Source organism: Callithrix jacchus, chromosome 14 (assembly GCF_049354715.1).
Source record: "Callithrix jacchus isolate 240 chromosome 14, calJac240_pri, whole genome shotgun sequence".
Classification (NCBI taxonomy): domain Eukaryota; kingdom Metazoa; phylum Chordata; class Mammalia; order Primates; family Cebidae; genus Callithrix; species Callithrix jacchus.
The window spans coordinates 27,214,867-27,237,449 of NC_133515.1; the positions used below are offsets into that span (position 1 = coordinate 27,214,867).

A 22,583-nucleotide genomic window follows, 5' to 3' on the forward strand; every position below is an offset into this window, starting at 1 on the left:
ATTCATGACCCCAGACTTTTCCTGGTGTCTACACTGGACCATCACCACCTCTGCCCAGGAATCCCAACACATACGTCATCCATCCTAGGAAGTCTTATGTTCAGAGGGATGTAATGGGAAGAAGACTGGGAGGCCTCAGGTGCCAGGACTTTCTCTGCAGTTAAGCAGCTGTGTGACCTTGGGTAGTTCACTCTTCTGCTCTGTGCTTTTTTTGAAACAGGGTCTCACTTTATCACTTAAGCTGAGTGCAGTGGTGTGATCACGGCTCACCACAGCCTTGACCTTCTGGGCTCAAGTGATTTTCCTGCCTCAGCCTCCCAAGGAGCTGGGACTATAGGCATGCACCACCACACCCAGCTAATTTTTTATTTTATTTTTTATAGAGACAAGGTCTCACTACGTTGCCCAGGCTGCTCTTGAACTCCGGGACGCAATCCCCCTGCCGTGGCCTCCCAAAGTTACAGGCATGGGTCACTGTAGCCAGCCTCCCCAACTGATTTGACCATGTAATTGCTACTGCATGGTGAGGAGCAGAAAGTCGCTTCAACCCTCCAGGAAAGGGAAGGTCATTAAAAGCTCAAAAGGGCATTTCACAGAGACCAGGGGAAAGGTCTCAGGAAAGACAGCAAAGGGCAGTCTGTGGCTTCCCTCTAGATGCCTGCTAATAACAGCCACTTGCAGGTGTCTGCCTTCCGCACTGGGTGCTGACTAGCCTGGTCTCCCAGCACGCCAATCCCCAACACCCAGCAGAGGACACCCATTGGTCCAGCCTAGGTCCGATTCCTTCCCCTGGACCAATCGGCTGTGGCTGACGGATATATCAATGATACCTCTTCATAAGGGGCTATGTGTGTAGGAGCGTGCATGTGGGGTGTATAGTTGCAAATATGGAGAACAGCAAGCATCCCCACTATGACCACCACACCACAGAACCCCTTTTCATGGAACGCCTGGCAACATCCTGTGTCCCGTGTGAGGGTCACAGTGCGGGAGCTTGCATTCCCCCAGCTCTGGCCCTTTGTGGGTTTTTGTGTTTCTGCTGCCAGCCAAGGCTCTAGGTCCAGCTTACTCCCTGGCTCACTGTCCTCAGAGCCCTTGCCACCACAGAGGATGTCCTTTAAACAACAGGTTCTGCTGCTAAAATTAACCCTGAGAATGACTAGATGAGATAGTCTCACAGGTCCCTCTTAGCTGGTCCAACATGCTAAGTCAGAGCAAGGTGATTTGGTCAGATGGCCAAGTGGGACCATTCATCACAAGCAGAAATCATCTTTTTATCTGTTCACTTGTTTGGGGTCAGAATGCCAGCTCCACGAGGGCAGGGACGTGGCCTGTTTTGTTTGCTGGCTCCAATGCCCAGCATTGTGGCTCCAATGCCCAGAACAGTGTCTAACACACAGCAGTATCTCAGTAAATATTGGGCCAAGCGTGGTGGCTCACACCTGTAATTCCAGCACTTTGGGAGGCTGAGGTGGGAAGATCTCTTGAGGTCAGGAGTTCGAGACCAGCCTGGCCAACATGGCAAAATCCCATTTGTACTAAAAATACAAAAATTAGCCTGGTTTGGTGGTGGACGCTTGTAATCCCAGCTACTTGGGAGGCTGAGGTAGGAGGAGCTCTTGAACTCAGGAGGCAGAAGTTGCAGTGAGTTGAGATGCCACTGCACTCCAACCTGGGTGTCAGAGTGAGACTCCGTTTCAAAACGACAACAACAAATAAATACTGGCTGACTCAATCATAGCTACTTCCTGTCACAGGCATTTTACTCACTGTGGCTTTTATATAGTGCAAGATATTTCTCCCGTTTTAAATGTAACATTGACCGTTTATGTAAATATGTCTATCTATACTTTAGGTGAAGTTGTGGTAATTGTTATGAAACCCTGGAAAAATTTAGTATCCTTCACGCTTTTGTTCATTTCCAGTTTTAAAAGATTTTTCTAATTATACTTCCTGGGCTTGCTAAGCTTGTCTCTGGTTTTAAACGCATTGTTCTCCTCTCCTGATCACTTCTGTGCACTGCAGGGTAATTCTCACCACTTCGGAGCATTTAAAAAAACAATTTTATCTGCCTTGTTCACTTTACCTACTTAACCATTTTCCACTATTTCAAATTATACACTTTTTTTTTTTTTAATTTAAGCAATTTGGATACAGCCTTCTACATACAGAAGGGGAAAAGCCTCCAACGGGGTTGAAATTCTGCCTGTTTTTTAAATTGGTCTTTCCTAAAAAGGGCAGTCAGAGTTCAAATGTTATTTTGAAACTAAAAGGATAGTTTGCCTTTCACTTTTAAGTATACCAGTATGTGGGCTGGAAGGGCGGTTTCATGTTTGCCTCTGAATGCTGCTCTTGATTTTTACTGGGGCTCATCTTGGCCCTAAAGTCAGCTGGGGGTCCCGGAGCAGGATGCTTAAATTCTCCAAGCCTCAGCTTCCTCTTTTTTTTCTTTTTTTGATACAGGGTCTTGCTCTGTTGCCCAGGTTGGAATGCAGTGGTGTAAACAAGGCTCACTGCTCAGGTGATTCTCCCCAATCAGCTTCCTGTATCAGCCACCACAGGCTCATGCCACCACACCTGGTTAGTTTTTTTTTTTTTTTTTTATCTTTTTTTATCTTTTGTAGAGACGGAGTCTCACTTTGTTGCCCAGGCTGGTCTCAAACTTCGGGGATCCTCCCACCTCAGCCTCCTGAAATGCTAGAATTAGAGATGTGAGCCCCAGTGCCTGGTCAGTTTCCTCACCTTTATTTATTTATTTACTTATTATCAGAGTCTTGCTCTGTTGCCCAGGCTGGAGTGCAGTGGCGTGACCTTGGCTCACAAGTAACCTTCACCTCCTAGGTTCAAGCAATTCTCGATTCTCAGCCCCCCAAATAGGTGAAATTACAAGCATGTGTAATCACACTTGGTTAATTTTTGCATGTTTAGTACAGATGGGGTTTCACCATGTTGGCCAGGCTGGTCCTGAACTCCTGACTTCAAATGGTCCACCTGCCTCAGCCCCCTAAAATGCTCTGCTTCAAAAAACAAGGAAAGAAAGAAAGTACAGAAAAGTGAACAGAAAGAAAATCACTTCAGTCACCTTAATCTTTCCACTGAGAGCAAACACTCACAACAGTTGGGTGACTGCTGTCCTATATGCTATTCCCATGCGTGTGCACTCAAATACGGTATTTTATGAAAAGTGGAATTACGCTGTACAAGCCGCACCGTAAGCTGCGTTGGTGTTTTCTTTAACGCTCAAGCCTGGACATCCTTGCGTTTGAAAGATCTGTTTTCACATCTTCTCCAAGGGCTAGGCTTTGCAGAGGTTATTCTGGGCACAGGCACAAGACTTGGGCTTCTGGCCTCCATGCTCCCCAGGGACCCAGAAGCAGGTATGGCCTGGGTGCCATGGGTGACAGGCAGGAAATTTATGAGCAGTTGTAGTTGGCTGCTATTTGCTGAGGGTGGGAACATGGCATGAATTTAGGATAGTGTTGTGTCCAGGCTGGGAGGGCCCTTCAAGGTCCCGACTTTCTAAGAGTTCAATTATGGCCAGACCCTTTAGTGAGCCAGGACAGTTGGCCTAGGGGCCAAGAATGGGGAGGAAAAAGTCATCTATTCAGCAAAGATGTATTAGTTCCTAAGAGGGGCTAGCTCTGCACCAGGCACTGGAGTTAGAGGCCCTGCCCTGGGGTAGCTTATATTCTAATTCTAGGGGAAAGCTGAGGACCACCATTCCTGGCCACTACTGTGGATTCCACCCTGTCCTTTCTATATTTCTCAAGGCTTCCCATCAGAGAGGTGAGGATTGGCACAGGCCTCAGCTGTGCTGGGCAGACAGCTGCCCCACAGGTCCCAGCTCCCCAAGTCAGGAGCAAGGTAGAACTAGCGGTCCAGCTCCTCCTTCACTGAGGCCAATAGACGTGTTCAAACCTCAGAGTCAGTCAAGGCGGTACAGAACTTTCCTATCAGTAAGAAACAATTGTTGCATCAGACAATGTTGAGGATGAGAGCAAGTAGCCTGGGGGAGCCCTTCCTGTGCTGAGATGCTAGAGGTGGTGCTGGGTCCCAGGTATTCTAGGCTGGCATTTATTGAGCACCTACCATGCACGCCACGATGCTGCAGGGCCTACTTGGAGTTACTTCCACCCATTAGAATGTAGGTTCCACACGTGCAGGGCTGGGGCGGTGGATTGTCAGTTGAGTCCTTGCTGCCTCCCTAGTTAGGGACAATGAGAGCCTGCTCATGTCCAACCTCTTACCCCCATCGGCCCCATGCCTACTGCAAGCTGGGGACAACAGATGCCTCCTCTGAACTCCCGAAGCTCTTTATCCCAACTCCTCCTACATCCTCTCACACCACGAATGGTTGTTGGTGTGACTGCCACAGTCCCCTCAGCTACACCTCCACCATTAGCACCCCATCCTCCCAGGACCTGGGAACAGAAGCAAGTGCTCCAGTGCCCAGTGCCACCATTTGCGGAGCGTGGCCACTTGCCAGGCACTGTGCCACACTCATTTGCATGCACTGTCATTTGCAGTTCCTGGGAGGTGCACCCATGTTGCAGATGAGAAAATGAAGGCCTGAGTGGTGACCTCACTTGCCGTAGGCCACTCTGCCAGAATGCAGCAGAGCGAGGTAAACCCTGAACCCCTACAGACCTTAGTTTCCTCACTGACAAACAGTAATGGCAGGTCCCCAAGCCATCCACCCAGCTGTCACCTCCCTGGTTCTAAGAACATCTTGGCCTTTGACTTCTGGAGTCTAAGGGGAGGTAACTGGCAGTGAGAAGCTCAACCCCCCAGGACCCGAGCTCAGAGGAGCCCGCTGGGCCTGCAGGGGCAGCCATGCTGTGCCGATGCCTTCTCGGGCTGCAGGCCACTCTCTCTGGCTGCCAAGCTGTTTCCTTCTTCGTGCTCTGCCTGTGTGTCTCTGCCAACTCTTCCTTGGCCTCTTCTTCATTTGTCTCTTCACGTCCATCAGTCTATCTGTCTTTCTGGGCCCCTACTCCAGCTCACCCCCAGAGTGGGGCACTGTGAGGGTCGAGCTGGCCAGGCAAAGCTTCAGGCAGCTGCTGCGGCTTCCCATCTGCTTCTGTCCTGTGAAGCTGTCCGGGCATCACACTTGGCTTCACTGTTCTTTCAGATGCCAGCAGCTCAAAGGGCCCATAGCCATGCTGCACAGCCAGAGGAGGCACCCAGGCTGGAAGAAGTACCCAGGCTGGAGGGGGTACCCAGGCTGGAGGGGCACCAAGACTGGAAGAGATACTCAGGCTGGAGGGTGCACCCAGCCTGGAGGAGGTACCCAGGCTGAAAGGGGCACCCAGGCTGGAGGAGTTACCCAGGCTGAAAGGGGCACCCAGGCTGGAGGAGGCACCCAGGCTGGAGGAGGCACCCAGGCTGGAAGGGGCACCCAGGCTGGAGGAGGCACCCAGGCTGGAGAGGGCAGCCTACCTGGCTGGAGGAGAGCAGACTGGTGGCCCAGCCATGCAAGGAAAACCTTGCTCTTCACCTGTCCTGTGGGTCTGACTTATGATCCTCATACAGACACCCAAACACAACACGTAAGTTCATATTCCCCGACCACAGTGGAGGGTCCCCATCAGGCCTGCCTCCTCCTGGACTAGGAACTGCTCCCATCACCCTGCTGCCTCTCACAGAGCCTCCCCTCCCCAGTCCTTACGCAAAGTGACAGCAGGGACTGATGGGCACCAACCAGACAAGCCAAGTCACACCAAAGCGTTGGCCAGCAAGCCTTCGAAGAGACCACAGTGCTTCTCCGGGAGACTCCCAGGAGGGAGCCCAGCTGTGGATATTTCAGGACCACTGGGCCACCTGTGGCTTGGAGAGGCCATGAGCCCTTTGGAAAGCCCAAATAATCCAACGATTTCAGCAAAAACAGTGTGCGTTCCATGCAGATGCAGTTTTAAGATGAGGAACACTTCCCCTAGCCTCTTCCATTGTCTCTAAGCCCCTCCCCTAGCTAGATGCAGGCACCACCAAGGGATCCAGGTGGGGGTGAGGACATCTTTGATCAGAGGTCTTTACTCTCACACACACACACACACACACACACACACGTGTACATGTGCACACCCACTGGTGGTTAAATGTGCCAGCTATGGCACCAGACTGCCTCTGTTTGAAGCCTGACTTCCCCATTCTACCAGCTGCATGGCCTTGAAAGAAGAGACCACATATGTTTCATAACTTATAAAATGGTAATAGTAGTATCTACTGCATGAGCTTGCCAGGAAGATTAAAGAACACAATGGCTGCAAAGCCAGGCACTCGGTGTTGGAGCACGTAGGCTCCACGGGGGTGGGGTAGGAAGAGTCCCCAGCCACCCCAACCACCCCATTTACCCACCACCAACTCAAGGCAGGAACTTCATCTCCACTTTGGATCCCCAGGGCCTCCCTCTGTACAGGCACAGAAGAGCTACCCATTCGATATTTGTGGAAAACAACTGAAAACATCTCCTTGCCTCATGCTTCCATTGCTCCATTCATCTAGCAAATGTTTACCAAGCATTTAGGCCACACCAAGCTCCACTGGAGGCTCTGGGGATCCCACAGTGAACAAAACAGATGAGAAGCCCAGCCTTCCCAGCTCCGCCATCCTAGGAGACAGGCTCCTGCACAGAAGCAGACTTCCCTGGAGAAAGGAAGCCACATGTTTTCTGTGCCAAAACAGCGTGGATGGGCCCTTTCCCAATAACTGATGCACTTCCCTGCATTCTCAGCCCGACGTTACTGGATGTACTTTAGCTTCCTCTGGACAGCTCAAGGTCAAGCCCATGAACATCAGTGCACACACAATTCCAAGGTCCCTGAGGCTGCGGGCTCTCTGCCCTGACACTAAGGGGGCCCGCAGCCCCTCTGCCCTGACACTAAGGGGGCCCGCAGCCCCTCTGTCCTTCTGAGCCTCTGACCTTGTTCTTTATTGTGTGTCTGTTTCTTCTTACTCGATGAAGCCACTGGCTGATTCTGGGTGCTATCTCTGTAGCTGCTCCAGGACCTGATCCCCTAGCCCCTGCTGTCGCAGGCTGTTTTTTGTTCTGAGGTTCAGATCTGAGGGGCCTGAGAGTCAGGCTCAAAAGAACTGTATGCAGACTAAGTGTAGTAGGCTCCAAAGACCGTCCCAAGGTGCCCTTCTCTCAATTTTTACGCATAGCCTTTTTGTAGTTTAGCTCTGAGTTCCAAAGAGTGGGGCCTGTTTTATTCTCCCAAATGCCTCCAGCACTAGAACAGCAACTGACAGAGTAAACACGCAGGAAGATTTATTCTGAAGTAGATGTGCAGGGCAGGGCCCTTCAGGTTTTACTCATCTTTCAAAACTCATGTACCTAAAAAGACTGAACACATGAAGAGTCCCTGCATGTGCGTGTGGAGGGGGTGGGTGGGCTGTGGTGGTAGGGACTCGAGTGTACGTGGTGGTAGCAACAGGGCTGGCAGGAAAGCAAGGCGGGAGGCACAGCTGCTGGGACGGGGAGGGGTGGCTCTTAGCAATGCCAGTCACAGCTCCCCAGATTCCAGGTGGGCTCCACACAGCTCACTCCCGGAGCTGCCCTCCATGTGCCCAGCTGCCTGGCTCTGCCCCACCCTGCCCTGCCACAGAGGGGCCATGTTTAATGGCTCCAGGGCTCGGTGCAGGGAAGGCAGTTTGGAAACCCTTGAAGACCACCAGCTGCCTTCTAGGGGGTACTCCCTTCCCATGTGCATGGGAAATCAGGCCACCATGCGGGGGGGCCTCCACCTGACCCCAACAGACGGTGCCTACAGATGCGCCAGCACACCTGTGTGTGTGCATGCATGCACGTTCTCTAGGTCACCAGGTAAGGAGGGGACACTTAGATCCTTCTGTCCACTTTCCTGACAGTCCTCCAGTGACCCTCTCTGACTGCTGTTCCTTCAGTTGAAAAAATGCTTTGACAGCCCTAATTTCCTCAAACACTCCTCACCTGGTTTTATCCACATTTGATGAGGAAAATGAAGCTTGTTGAAGGCAAGTGCCTGAGGTTACAGAGCTCCTGAGTGGTTGGGCTGAGACTCAGACCTGTGCCCCCAGCCCCAGGTCCCACACTGCTGGCAACCCTCGAAGCTCATACCCTTCCCTTTGAGAGAACAAAGGACAGAGGACAGCAGTCGCCGGGATTCAGCCTGTCCAAGCCCTGCCCAGCCCTGCCTGAGTCTGCTTGAGTCTGGGTGACTTCACCTCATCTCACTCCCATGTTTAATAATGTGGATCCCAGGAGCTTGTTCTAGGATTTGAGAAAGTGATGGGTGTGAGAGGGCCCTGCAAACTGGAAAGTGCTGTGAACAGGAATGAGGTCACTGGGGGCCTAGTTAGGTCATTTCGGTTCTGTGAACCTCGGCACTGTCACCTGAAAATGGAGCTAGTGACAGCCGCTTTGTGGGGCTGTGGTGAGGACTGGGCAAACTCGAAGTGGGGCTCTGAGATCATGGTTAAGGTAATGACACTGGTTTGCTCCCCTGGGAAGAAAACCACCTTGTCACAAATCAGGACCAACCCTGCAGGCATGAGTAACGTGGCTGTTTTCTCTGCTGCCCTCCCAGCTGACAGAGCTCGATGTTTTTCTTGGGTTCGAGGGGAGCATCTTCCTTTGGGGGAAGGGAAGGGCTGTCTGGGCAAGACTGACTGCCCTGCTGAGGAGAAACATTCTTCCTGGCATGGCCCCCTACCCTGACTGTAGCTGCAGTTTGAGGATGAAAAGCTTGGTGCTGTGGCAACCACTCTGCAACCATGAGGCAAAGATCAAAAGAAGCCTGGACTCTTGGATTCCAGGGAGCAGCTGACTTCTGAACTATGAAAAATGCCAGCCCCCGTTAGTTTAGGCTACTGCTTGAGGGGTTTCTGTTATTAAAACACAATGCTTTCCTTGCAGATTCAAGGGAACAAGGGTATAAGCCCAGCTGGGGCACAGGACAGCCCAGGGGCATTTCCCTAGTTGTGTCTAATGCCCCTAGTTAATCCTTCCCTAGAGTCCTTGCCTTCAGCATAGGGACAGTCAGCCCTAGCAGTGTGGATTTTGGTGGAAGGAATGGTGTTCGTTATTTGGGGCCCTAGTATGTGCCAGGAGATGGGATACAAAGAGAAAGGGGCTCACAGTCTAGCTAGAGACACAGGCACTAATCCAACACTGTGTAACATGGTGTCATGGGATTAATATCACATTACATCTTATGTCACACAGCATACCGCCTACAAATATAATGCAATATAATCACATAAAATTGAATATCTCACACAATAATTTCATATTGTATAACATTTTAAGTCATTACTTTAAAGCATATCACATGATACTCTCCTGAATTAGACCATGCGCATCCTGTGCTACGACGCCCTGAGGAGGAAGCTGGGGTAGGGGTCAGGGAGGGCTTTCAGGAGGAGCTGAGCCTTCCAGAATGAGCAGGAGTTAGCCAGACAGACAGCAGAGAAGGATATTCCTGGCAGAAGGGATGGCATGAGCACAGAGGCCGAAAATAGCCCCTTGGGCAAGGAGTTCAGTGCTGTTGAGGTGTAACTTGGGACATAGGGAGTGACTGGCCAGGGCTAGGTCACTTGGGGGGGCCCATCAGGTGTCCTGTTGAGTCTGGCCTCATCCCCTGGCCCATAGGGAGGCTCCTAGGCTTTCAGGGAGCTGAGCAGGGGATGGAGCAAGGCAGTCCCACCCACTTTCAGCAGAGCTGCCAGGAGGGGTTCTGATGGGACTGGCAGCCAGGGCAGCTGAGACAGGCCCCAGTGGCTGTGAATCCTGGGCAGAGGTGGCAAGGTCTTAAAGGAGAGAATGGCTCCGGACTTTGCCCTCTAGAAACACTTATCCTGGGAGCACAGGAAGGTTTATTGTTTCCTATGGAAACTGTTTTCTGGTCTGCTGGGCAGGTAGAAAGGGCATGGCCTGTTTAAGGATGGGGTGCCCTTTCTACCTGCTAGCACCCTCTGTCTGAGGCCTCGCACTGTGCCAGGTGCAGGGCTCAAGGCTGAGCAGTGAGCAAGGCAGCCCTGACCTCTTCCTCTTGTCCTCTGGCAGCCACAGAGTTCAAAAGCAATTTCTGGTCACTAGGCTGACTCCACGTCATCATCAGGGGCTGGGGACAGTGGTTCCTCTTCTCTCCTTAGGTTCTCCTTGCCTTTGGCCCCATGGAAGACCAATTTCTTGGGCAGGAGACATGGGAGGGAGAGCAGATTTTGCAAAACAATGTTATGTCCTTTATGCCACTGATCCATGAACAGACCCAGAAGCTGAGGGTCCTGAGGTTAAAACACTTGAGCACCCGGCTGCACAGCCCGCAAGGGCAGAGTAGGGACGAGCTCCAGCATCCAGACCAGACACCTGCCCCCAGAGGTCACTCCAGGAGAGAGAATCCGTGGGCCTGCGCTGAACCCTTCAGATGGTGAGAGGGACAGCCATAAAGCTGCCCTAAATATCAATATTCGGTCCTGCCAGAGCTGCCATCTCTCTAACTGGAAGTGGGAGGAAAGCCGAGAGGAGGGCAAGAGGAATGAGGTGCAGGAGCCTGAGTACAGATGAAAGGCAAAATGCCCCCAAAGCCCCAAATGTGAGGCTTTTGCAAAGCTGGCCACCCACAGCAGCATCGACGATGGGCTTTTTCCACTGCTGGGATGAGGGGCTGCCAGGGCTTCTGGATCTGGGGAAGCAGCCCTTGGAAAATGGGTGCAAAGAACTGAGAAAGGAAAGGGGAAACTCCCAGTACCTGCCCCTGACCTGTCTCCCCCCCATCTATCACCACCATCTGACACATGGCAGCCCCTCCCTCCGCCCGACTCAGCTCCTCCCTCCAGGTCCAGGGAGTGTGGGGAAAGCAGCCCAGACTTGCCCTTTCCCCAGGGCTGGCCTTCCAACTGCCGGCCCTACCCCAGGACCCCACAGCCCCTGACAGGCCACCCAGCGTCTGCTCTCAGGAGCTGCCCAGGTTCCAGGCAGACATCTCCCAGAAGGCTTTGGCAGCAGAAGCCAGTTCTTTAAAAAGTCTTCATGTCATGCTGTAGTCAGCCTCGGGGCCTGGGCACTGGGGTATTTATGAATGTGACTGTCTACCAGAGCATCTCTGAGAAGCTCTCCGATGAGCTGAGGAGGGTCTCTGCATGGCGTCTGGTCTCCCACACCCTCTCTCTGAGCAGACCTTGTTCGAATCTGTGTGCCTGGGGTTTATTCAGGGTGACGGTGGAGTGACTCTGCCACGGTGCTGCCTGTTTTGAGTCTCAACACTGACGTGCCCTCTCAGGCACCTTCTTGCTCCCATGTCCCCTCCAGCTGTTTTCTTAGGAAAACAGTCACTTCCAACCCTCCCCACTGACAACAGCCCTGAGAAAGAAAAGTTCGTCAGTGTCCAGGAGCACCAATGAGGTGGCCTTCAGGCTCACAGAGGAGGAAGAAAAGTCACAACTGATGTGAGAAGAGGAAGAAACAACATTAAAAGAAAACGGGGACAAAATAAAAACCAGAGATAAAAAGTCAAGAGCAAACAGCGGCTCCTGAGAAACAAGAATTCCAGCCTCCAACTTTTACGGCGTCCAGTCCTGTTATTCATAAGCGCGTTTCCTCTCTCACAAAGAACCTTTTGCACGGTTTTCCCTGCTGCCTCCAAACCAGCTGCTCGCGCTGTTGTATCCTGAGTGATGATGAGGCTCTGAAAGGGTTTTTTGGGAACAGATGGCCAGGGGAGAGCTGGGGAATGTGCCAGCAGAAGGCCGGGCGGGCTGCCAAGGCCTGCGGTGACTGAGTGCTTGGGCTTCCAGCTCGCGTGCTTTCCCTGCCCTCTGCCCTCCGTGGCGCCAGCAGGCCTTCCCAGCGAGTGCTCGGAACATCTGGAGTCTGGGGCTGCCAGGAGGGGGGGCCGTGGCGGCCGGGCGGGGGACCCTCTGTTCCAGCGGAGCTCCCATGGACTCACCAGCAGGCCCGCCTCGCAGAACAGCTAATCAAAACCACAGCGCCAGAATGGGAACCAGGCGGGCTCCCAGCTGCAGCCAGAGGCCGCCAGGCGACTTAACCTGGTGTCAGGCCTCGCCGGTGGCGCAGAGCTGGGGTGCTCTGAGCTGATGATACCTCCCTGCCCACCCCACCCCTCACCACCCCCAGGGCCACCACCACTGGGCCCTTGGCTCCCTGCAGCTAAGTGGAGCCTCCATGCACTGCAACCAGGCTGCTTACGTAAGAGCTGTTGCTCTGGGCAAGGCACAGTACCCAGCACTTGCTGGGGGCCTCCTGGGCATAGGCCACCGTGCTGGGCAGTGTGCGAGCGTCAGGCAGCAGCCTGGCCTCAGGAACTGAAGACCTCAGAACTAAAGAGATAAAACATGTTGGAAACTGAGCTCCGCCACTTCTGGCCACATGGCCCCAGGCAACTTATACCCTTCTCCTGGCCTCAGTCTTCCATCTGTGCAATGAGGAAAGTGGTCCCAACTTTGGGGTTAGTATAACACAGGGTAGAGATAATGTGAGTGAGGTGCCCATAGGAGCACGCAATGAATGCTCTTACACACGGTTGATGCGTTCAGTGGCGGTGTCTGCTGGACTGCTGATTAGCATGACTGTACAACCACATGTTATGCACGTTTCTTGGTGTGGATCCATGTACTTTGAAATCAAGACTTCTGGATGGGCTGCAGTCTGCACCCCACGCTAAGGCTGCAGGACCAGGGGTCTGGGCTGACGTGCTAGAGAGGGAGGAATCTCTCACTCGGAACGGTTGGTCCTTCCCCATCTGTCTTTTGGCTGGTCAGTCATTCATCCACCCCTGGCACTGCCCTTTTCTGAGATGTTCCTTCCTGGGGTTCCAATTAAGTTGTTACCTTGTAGCTATAAATTAATGAGATTTCCCCTCTGGCACTCACTGAGAACACACCAGCCCTTTCTCATATGGGGTCTTGTTTAATCCTTTCAGCAAGGCAGATTTGTGTGCTCTCACTTTACAGATGAGAGGATTGGGGATCAGGGAGGTCAAGTAACATGTCCAAGGTCACAGAGTGAGAAGTGACAGTGCCAGGACTCAAATCCAGGTCTCTGGCCCCAAAGCTCTGCACTTTGCCTACTTCGCAGTTTTGCTGAGGGGCATCATTTCTGTGCCTTCAGAATGCACAGAAATGATGATAGCACTACAGAAAGAACTATAGAATTCTCTGAGGTTAGCCCCCACCCTACACAGACACCCCTTCTCCAGCTTCCCCAAGGCCACTAAGCCTCCAAGGGGCTTCCAGAGGGGAATCCTGGCTCAGAGGTGCTCCGGGGGGTTCTCTGCATTCCCTACAGTGGTCAGTTAGGGCATCAGAGGGGACTTCCCCCAACTCAAAGACTTGAGTTTTCATTCCCAGTGTGTTGGGGAGAGGGGTGGGGCCTGGGAGCGCATGTTGAGGGTGGGGAGCAATTTGGAAAAGGAGAGAGAAGGAGGAAAGGGGCAGAGAGTGTGAAAAGAGGGAGGAAGCAGCACCCCTGCCTCGCCTGCCTTGGGACCACCCGGGGAACATCAGAGGCAGGATTCAGGTTCTGGGAAAGCCAGCTCAGCTCACCTGGGAGGCTCCCCAGCCAATGACCCCTCCAGCCCAGGCCCTGCCAGACTTGTGGCCTAACAGTGTCAAATGGGAGAAGAGAAACGGCAGCTGAGCGAACACTCTGTGTTAGAACAAACAGCTGGTGACAAACGTCTATGTAATTGGAATGCCAGAAAAAATAAATTGCATCCATTTTTATGACTAGTTGGGAATTTGATGGTGGTTTCCCACCCACCCCCCTTTCCCCAGCATCGATGGCCTCCGTGGGCTTTGAAAGCAGATGGTATTTAACTTAATAACTGGGCCGGGGGGAATTGAAGATGTGAGACTACCAACCTTCCCCCAACCCCACCTCCATGTGAGAGGCAGGACAGGGAGCAGTAGGAGCTGGGGTGCACCTCTCTTAGTGGTTAGGTGACCTCGGCAATCCTCAGGCTCAGGGAGCCCCAGACTGATCATCTGCACATCAGAGCAACACCCATCCCCCACCTCCAGGGTTGGTGAGAGGAGCCCAAGAAGTGATACCCAGGAAGCACCAAGTGCATGCCCAGCACACAATCCCCACTCTCTGAACATCAGGTGTTGCCAGTATTCTTAGGCGAGCTGCACTGGGGCCCCAACAGTCTCTAGGAGTGACTTTCAAATCTTTGTGACATGTCCATGATGGCAGAAGAGAAGTAACACAGGGGTCATCATTAAAGCAGAAAGATGGCTGAGGTGGGCTTGTCAAGGGCCTGATAAATCATTTAAGACAGCTCCTCACTTTTCAGTGGAGATGGGGCCTCAGCAGGGCTGACAATATACATGGCAAGTGGGAACAAAGCTGGGACAGTGCCCCTTGGTGGGTACCCTGGAGCCACAGGTGGGACTGAATCCAGGCAGTGTGCAGCTCTGCAGACTCCGCCTCCCACAGTCCGCAGAAGGGGCTGGCGCCAGGGGATCCTGACCCAAGCCTGGCTCAGCTGTCCAGACAGAATGGGGCCCCTCCTACACACCCTCAGCTTACACCAAACCCCCTTCCCCCGACAAAATCCAGTATGCCTGTCATCTTGTCCCTGGCACCAAAGCTACAGAGGTCTGCAACCAAGTGTTCTTTCAAAGAAGAGCCAGGCCATACTAGGACCCGCCTCCCATTCCCAGAAAGCATCAAGGAAAAGAGGGATGACACTGACCTGGCGAAGCTGCGCTGGTGCAATTGACAACTCTGGTTTTAGATCACCCAAAGGGCTAAAAGCAAACTTCCCAGCCCTGGAGACCCAGCCTTCCTGGCACTGGCACGTACAGCTGCAGGCACACTGCCCGGGGGTCTCACTTGCTGGCCAGGCCTCTGGCACAGCATATTGTGGTTCGTCTTATCTCCCATGCCAAACCGGGGCCTTTGAGCAACTCAAGGGCAGTAACTTACTGCCCATTTATTGCCAGGGCTCAAAATATGGTATCAATTTGAGTGGCTGTTGTTGTGGTTACTAATATACTACTTGGTGGCTTAAAATCATTAGAAGAGGATGCCCTGGTTTGTACAGAGTCAGTGCTTTCCTATTCCATAGCTCTGAGATGGCCCACCCAGCCCAGGTGCAGAAGAACAGTTCTTCCTCTTGCCCCTCCTCCTTTGCAGAAGCTCCTAGGAATTGCTGCTTTAAAAACAGGAGCTGCGGAAACATGGCCCGGAGCCAGGTGCTTAACGTGCATTATCTCCGGCTGCAGCTGAGTCAGAACTGAACTCCCCAGAGCACTTCCATGCCTCCTGCCCCTCTCTCTGCTGGGTGGCCTCAGACATGGGCCTCTGCACTACTGGGGCTTCCAAATGTGGCTCCAAATCCTCCAAGTCATGATCTCTGGGGTCCAGAAGGTGAGGATTCACTGGTCAAGGAATGTAGGTCCCCCACCTCCTGCCGAGAAGGGCTGAGATGGGTGGAAGGATAAACCTGGGCTCGGAGGGGGAGCCAAGCGCCCTTTAAATCTCCTTTGTAATGCTGACCTGGACCTACAGGGCAGCTCACTGGGGTGTGAGGGACCTCCGGAGGACACTGAGCTCAACCTCCCAAGTGAGCATCTTGAAGGAGGGTTGCCCAGCCTCTTTTGGACACATTAGCTCTGAGGAAGCAGTCCCTGCATGGGACAGTTCAAATGGCCTCCAATCACACCAGCGATGACCACCGCCATCACAGCTGCTAGGGCAGGCATCTGCCGGCGGCCTCACAGCCTTGATCCAAAGTTTGCTCCCAGCCTCCTGCAGCCCTGCCTGACTGGCCCATCAGCAGGTGCTCCTCTGTCCTAAGTCTTGAAACCCCAGTTAACACGCAACTGAGTTTCCAGGAGGGCGACTTTGAGGCTATGGGCCAGCATGCATCTCGTCAGGAACTCCTTTACCAGGCAGGCTTCCACAGCCACAGACACGCGGGGCGGCAAGCATGGCTCATTTTGTGTAGAAAGGTCTGGGAAGCAGGTAGGCCTGAGGTAGTCATCCCATTTTCCAGAGAGGAACAGCAAGGTACTCCAGCAGCCCTGAGTGGCCGTGAGAGGGACAGTGGCCTGAAGTCAGGTAGAAGGGCCTCACAGAGAAACTGCGCTCGTGATATCATTCAGACACAAACTGGGCCCACACTCCTGTCCCAGAGCCATCTCCAAGGTGATGCCAAGAGGCAAGCCCCAGGGTGGTGGCCCAGGCACTGTGTGCTAATCCAGACCCTGTGTGGTAGGGACTCCAACCCATGAACCCACCCCCGACCCAGACAAAGCAGAGCAGGTGTGAATGGAAGGCTCAAGTTCTCACCCCTCTCCCACCCTCCTGCAGGACTCTGAGCAATCTCCCCGGCCCTCCTGGGTCCCCTCCACAGTCCACAGCTTCCTAATGGCCCCTGATGGCTGGAGACTTACGTTAGGAGCAAAAATTCTTTGGTTTGCTTTTCCTTTTTCTCACCCTAGCCACACCTGGTTCCCAAATCCTCTAGACCAAGGAGTGTTCAGTTCTGCTTGATGGTGGTGACTATGTGGTAAATTATTTTGTACCTGCACTGTGCCTGGTGCATAGAGGGTACTCAACAGCTGTTCATGAATGTATGGAAGGAAGGAAGGAAGGAAGGAAGGAAGGAAGGAAGGAAGGAAGGAAGGAAGGAAGGAAGGAAGGGAAAAAAAGGGAGAGAGGGGAGGGAGGGAAGGGAGGGAAGAGAGGTGAAGGGGAGGGAGGAAAGGGGAGGGGAGGGGGATGGGAATACCAAGGAGTGCTTTGAGATTCCCATCTCTTGCTTGGGGACCCCTGTAGTGGTCACATGTCCTATGGGGGGAGGGTAGACACCTGCTGAAGAGGGTGGAGGGTGGGGAAGAGGGGCTCTTCCTCCCAGCACCTACTGTAAGTTCCTGGGCTTCCCCTGGACCCTGCCTGGCTGCCAGGCTGTGGTGTGGCCGGACTGAGTGCTGTGAGCAGTCAGTGCTGTCAGTCACCTCTTCCCAAAAACTCTTAACCAGGTGCAATCTGCTATTAGAGCTTTGCAAGTCTTCTCATAGAAACAGTCCCACACATGAGGAAAGAATATTTGTTGGTTCAATTGTCCTGGGGGTTGGTTCCCCAAACAGAATATCTGTAAATGGAGGTGGGGCCTCAGAGGCCCAGGCTGGGAGACCACAAAAGGAAGAAAATAAAACTGGTGAGGTTCCAAAAGCAACTCAAAAGTCAGGACATGTCTAAAGATGTGCTCATCATTCAGGCCATCTCAAGCCCCCAGACAAAAGGGAAGGACAAGGGGCCCTGGGAGGCAGGGAAAGGCCCCCCCCCCCGGGGGCTCCAGGCCCCGCTGTGTCAGCGTGCATGAATCCTCTCCTCAGGACAGCTGCTGAGGAGACCACCTAAGGCCAGCTATGCTGGGCTTCAGTGTGAGGCCACACATCACCACCATGGGAGCGGAGAAAGAGGGCTACAGCATGAGCCAGACTTCAGAGCGAGACAGACAGGCAGACAGACAGAGGAAGGGTAACAGCTAGCGATTATGGCAGCAAAAGCATCTGTGCCCAGAGGTGGGACGCAGGGGCCCACCTGAAAGGGGCACCTGGGAGCTCGAGGGCTCCAGTCACTCCAGGGGTCCCAAGCTGGGGAGGAATCTGGCTGCTTGAGATGCCTACACTTGCAAAGCCTGCCGGGTCAAATCCTGGTTGTTCAGATAAAACTATGGAAGGGGTTGGTTGGGAAATGGCTGGAATTATGAACACCGGCCCCCATGGGGAGATGGAGGGCCAGCCAGGGCTTCCTGAGTGGTTTCATATGAGAAATATGTCACCACAAGTATCATGTGAGTCTGTGAGACCATGAAGGTCATTAGGGCAAAGACATACAGACCCCATCTCCCAGAGTCCCAGCTCGGGGAGGAGGTCACCAGCTGGGAAAGACAAGGGCAGGAGGCAGGAAGTGCCCTCAGGGCCAGGCTGGGAGGGAGGGAGGGTAGAGAGGGTACAGAGGATAGAGAGGAAAGAGACACATTCCTTCCCTGGAACTTCCATCTTGACCCCCAAAATCCCCCTCCAGGGCAATTTCACCCCATAAGTCAACCCCATAGGATGAGCCTCAAGTTCAGAGCTCAAGCATTTTGAGGACTCATTACCCTGAGGGTGGCAACCATGCAGACCCCACTCTCACTCTCCTGCAGTGACTCTCATCTTCACAGTGGCCCATGAGGGAGTATTTCCACTGTCCCCACTTATCAACAAGAAAACTGAGGCGGAAGAGGCTAAGCAAAGGGTGCAGGATAGCGTACCTAGTGGGTGGTGAGCCAGGACTTGAACCCAGGGCTGTGGGATGCTCTATAACCACAACCTGTAGCCTCAGGTAGACCCCGACTCTCCACAATGGGGAGGCTAGACCAGGCCCAGAGGGTGTCTAGTATGTGTTAGATTTGAGGTGATTTCAGGGGAAGCCAGAAGCTCAGCTGGCTCTGTCGGGCCTCTCCACTTGACTTGTCCCTCTTTCCTCGCCAGCCAGGCTTCTAGCCTTCTCCCAGCCCAGGACCCCGCTCCGATCAGGGAACCTGGGAAGGCAGGAAGGAAGGGCCTCCACGCTGCACTTCTGCCTTCCCTGGGTGAAGAGGAGGGCGTCTGGGAAGGGCAGTGAGGGGCTGAGATGGAGACAGGGCGCCTGCCCACTCTGCCCATCCACATCTCCAGACCGCCTGAATGCCAGGGGAAGTTCACCAAGAGTTTACAAACCTCCTTTGTCACCGAGCTGCGGGAGCCATCAATCACGCCCTAATTTACTAGTGTCACTTTCCAGAGGAAAGCCGCCCAGAGCTGCCAGTGGCACTTCCTCTCTCACCCACTTGATGAGGATTTTGTCTAATTAGTCCGAGTTAAAGCACTCCCAGGAATGCAACGTGCAGTTACCGTGGCAGCAGCGGCGGGGATCCCTGAGGAGGTGCCATGACCCTCCCGGGCATAAGCCTGGAGTCTGTGGGGGACCTCTGGGAAACCCGGAGAACCCACCAAGGGGCCTACTGAAAAGGGGTCTGGAGAGGAATGTCAGGGATCGGGGGAGGGGCGGGCCAGGAAGGAAGGAGGCAGTGTAAAGAATGGATGGAGGATGACAGGGTCCCACCCTCACCCTCGCCCTCTAGGCAGGCCAGGCTTCTTGGCTCACAGATGTAGACTGGGTCCCACTCTGTTGCTCCCCTCCCCCAAGCCATGTGGGAACAGAGATCCGGAGGGCTGCACTAAGCCTTGCTCAGCAGTGACCCTTGACTGGGAATGCCCAGAGCTTTGGCCATCTGGGGACCTATATCTACGCCCAACATCTTTCCTCCTGCACACATTTCCCCAACCAGATCAGGCTTTGTACAAGCTGTTCCCTCTGCCTCGGATGCTGTTCCCTCTTTCATCTGTCTGGTAACCTGGCAGTCTTGCTGGTCCCAGCTCAAACACCACTTACACTGAGATGCCCTTTCAAACTCCTGTGGGCAGGAGGGTGACTCTGTCTCCCTTCTACCTGGTCTTCCCCAGGGGTTCTGCCCTCTTCTACTTACAGGAGGGTCTCTCTGACCATCTTATGAGCTACATGGGGACTGGGACCATATGTCTGCCATCTTTATACCCCTGCCCAGTGTGCTCGGCACGTGGTTGGGGCTCCGTCAATCTCTCCAGGTTGAATGAATGAATGACCATCACCCCCCTTAATGCATAGCCTCAGATAACCCACAGGCCAAGTCACCCTCCCAAAACCTGCCAAAGGACTCTCCTGGGCTGTCACCCTGCTCAGGGGAATCTTGTCCTGGTATGACATTTATCGGGGGCCAACCAGGGAATTCTGCACCAGATCACCTAAGGTCAGGAAGGAGCTTTATAGATCAGTGGTCCTCTTCATTTAAGTGAGGAGCAAACCTGGGCCCAGAGACCCTGGGTGATTGTCTGAGGTTACCCAGCAGCCAGTTACCAGGAGTAGGGACACGCCTATCATTCCAGGGATTTGAGGAGCCCTGAAGCTGAAGTAACTCCCAGCAAATCTCCACGAGCTGATCTCTCTGGCCCCTTCAGAATTCTGGGCACATGCAGGGCACCCCCAAGTTCCTGTCTCTGCCTCCCCCATGCTCTCTAGAGGCCACCCCCACAAGGCTGGCGCATACCTTGCGCTTTTTGGCACGTCCCTCGGCCTGCAGGGTGCGGGTGCAGCGCTGCACACACTCGGAGAAGCTGAGGTTGCTGTGGTCGGCACTGTAGTCAAGGTCAGCCAGCCGTGCCAGAGACAGGATGTAGTTACAGGCGATCCTCAAGATGGCCAGTTTGGACAGCTTCTGCCCATACGAGTAGCACGGCACCTGAGGGGAGAAGGCGTCAGGAAGGACTGCAGGGTCGCAGCGCCCAGCCTGGCAGGCATGGGAGGTGGCCTGTCTATGGTGTATCTGGGCCCTCTACCCTGATCTTATGATCTGCTCTACACACCTGCTGTTTACACACACACACACACACACACACACACACACCCCTCAGCTCATCTGCTCTGAGATATACCCACATTCCCATTTTGCAGGGGAAGAAACAGGTTCAGCTCATGCCCACCTGCCAGTCAGTCTGAATGGAAGCTCAGTGAATTTCCACGACCACCACAGAGCTCTGCCCTCCACCCTCCTGAGCAGGAATCTCTCTGAGAGAACAAGCATTTTGTTTTTTCAGCTCTGATGTTCCATTCATTCATTCAGTAACACTTGTTTTGCTGAGCACTTGGGTAGTGCGACAATAAATGACTTGATTCCTGCTTCAGAAAACTTTCGCTTGAGTGAGATTATAATGTCATGCTTGGGACTCTGGGGACATGCAGGAAGGAAAGCGTCAGTGCTCAGCTGGAAAGACACAAACATGGTTGGGTTTCATTTTTTAAAAATCTTTTTCTCTCTCCCCTCAGGACTTGGGGTGCTGCTGGGCAGACAACAGTGGCGTAATACATACTCATGGCACTGAACAAACTTGACATGTTTGTCAATGGTTCATCACCAACTAGCTCCTCACTAATTGCACAGGGATTTATATGGGGTGAAAGATGGAGCCTCTGATTTTTTAAAATCCCGCTCCATCAATATTCATCAATATTCATGCTGCATGAGCAAAAAGCTCCAAAGACTGCAGCATACGTAAACAGAGTTCTGTCTTGAAACCTGGAAATAGCTCCATGAAATCAATCTGATAGATACTAACTAACAGACCCTATGTTCCTACAATGCACTGTTCACCTAAAGGGCTAAAAACCCAGCAAGGGTCCTACACCAGGAAGGACAGCTTGCCCTTCATAGGGCCCTAACAGCACCCCATCTGGCCATAACTGCTCACACTCTGGCACTTTAGTGGTCAGTCTCCCTATGAACTGTGGGTGGAAGGCCCATGTCTGCAGAGCCCAGCACAAGACTTGCCCATAACAGGTCCTCGAAAGGGTTTGTTGATTGAGGCAGTGAGTGAACAAATGAATGATCTCCCTCTGGATCTTCATTCCAGAATATTTTGAACTAGGCTCAAACACCTTTCCTCTCGCTGCTGATGAAGATGTAGCTATTTTGCATAAAGCTAAGCACATGTACGTTTTTGTTAGTTGGGTTCAACTTCTGGCTCTAGCTTTGTCTAGCTGTAAGACTCTGGGCAAGGGACAGAATCTTTCTGAGCCTCGTTTCCTTATCATATCGGGAACAGGACTGACCTCACAAGGTGGTAAGGATTAAATGAGATGATGTATGCATTGCATAAAGTAAGGCCTGATAGAGGTCTGTGAAAGTATTATGGTTGGTTTTGCAGTAAGTCCCCAAAGTCGGGCTCCAGAGCGGGTGAAGAGCCAGGACACATCCCTGTACCACCCTCCACCCTCTGGGGGTTCTGAGACACGGAAACCCAGGAGAGGAAGAGGAAGGCGACAGAGAAAGCCAACTCCCATGCTTTGCACCCCTCACCCCATCTCCCACTCCCAGCCCTGGCCGCAGCTCCAAACCCATCCCAGAAATGCTGGCAGAACAATGCACTTTGCTCATTCCCAGCCAGAGTCCAGGGAATCCTGCTTTATCAGCCTGAACAAATAAACAAGGTCTGGCAGTCCTGGGGCAGGGAAGGGGGTCTCAGGGGCTGGCCAGCACTGCTGCCTCCTCTTCACCCCAGAGAGGGTGTGGCAGCCTGGTGGAGGTCCTGGGAACTGGGTGCAGCTCTGTACACAGCCCTTAGCACTGCTTTCACACGGAGGCCATGCTAGGAGTTTCTGTTAACGGCCCAGCTCTTTGAGCCCTTGGCCTGTAACAGCTGGGCTTGCAGGAGGGAGCAGGGATTTTGGAAGGGATCTATACACCGTGATCCAGGGTCACTGTGGGACCACAGAGCAACGGCTAAGGCCAAGGCCAACCTAGGGGCTCCCATGCCAGGTTCTGGGCCAGTTCTGTCCTAGATACGTTTCTTGCCTATTGTTTCTGTCAAGTTCCAGGTCTAAGAAGAAATGCATGCATTGAGCTCTTGTATATCTGACACTGCAGTAGCTATTTACAGGTAGTGTTAGCGCACTTAAAACCTTCCCCACCATCTGTACACACAAAACCAGAGAGGTGACACATTGGGCCCCAGAT

General features: G+C 53.2%; 1 protein-coding gene across 22 annotated transcripts in view; it reads right to left on the reverse strand.

Annotated features, from left to right (window-relative positions):
• Positions 1–22,583, reverse strand: part of ATOH8 (atonal bHLH transcription factor 8) — a 102,869-nt gene that overhangs the window by 72,116 nt on the left and 8,170 nt on the right. For 18 of the 22 annotated variants that reach the window (XR_008476241.2, XR_013526407.1, XR_013526417.1 and 15 more), the window contains one exon: positions 20,121–20,312. Coding sequence is in view for 4 of the 22 variants with exons in the window: in XM_054244752.2 (XP_054100727.1) it covers positions 20,121–20,312 (192 nt within the window). In the remaining 18 variants the exon portion in view is untranslated. Of the gene's footprint in view, positions 1–4,089; positions 4,205–20,120; positions 20,313–22,583 lie in introns of all 22 variants that reach the window. The other 4 variants (XR_613602.5, XR_013526414.1, XR_013526406.1 and 1 more) reach the window with 1 other exon arrangement.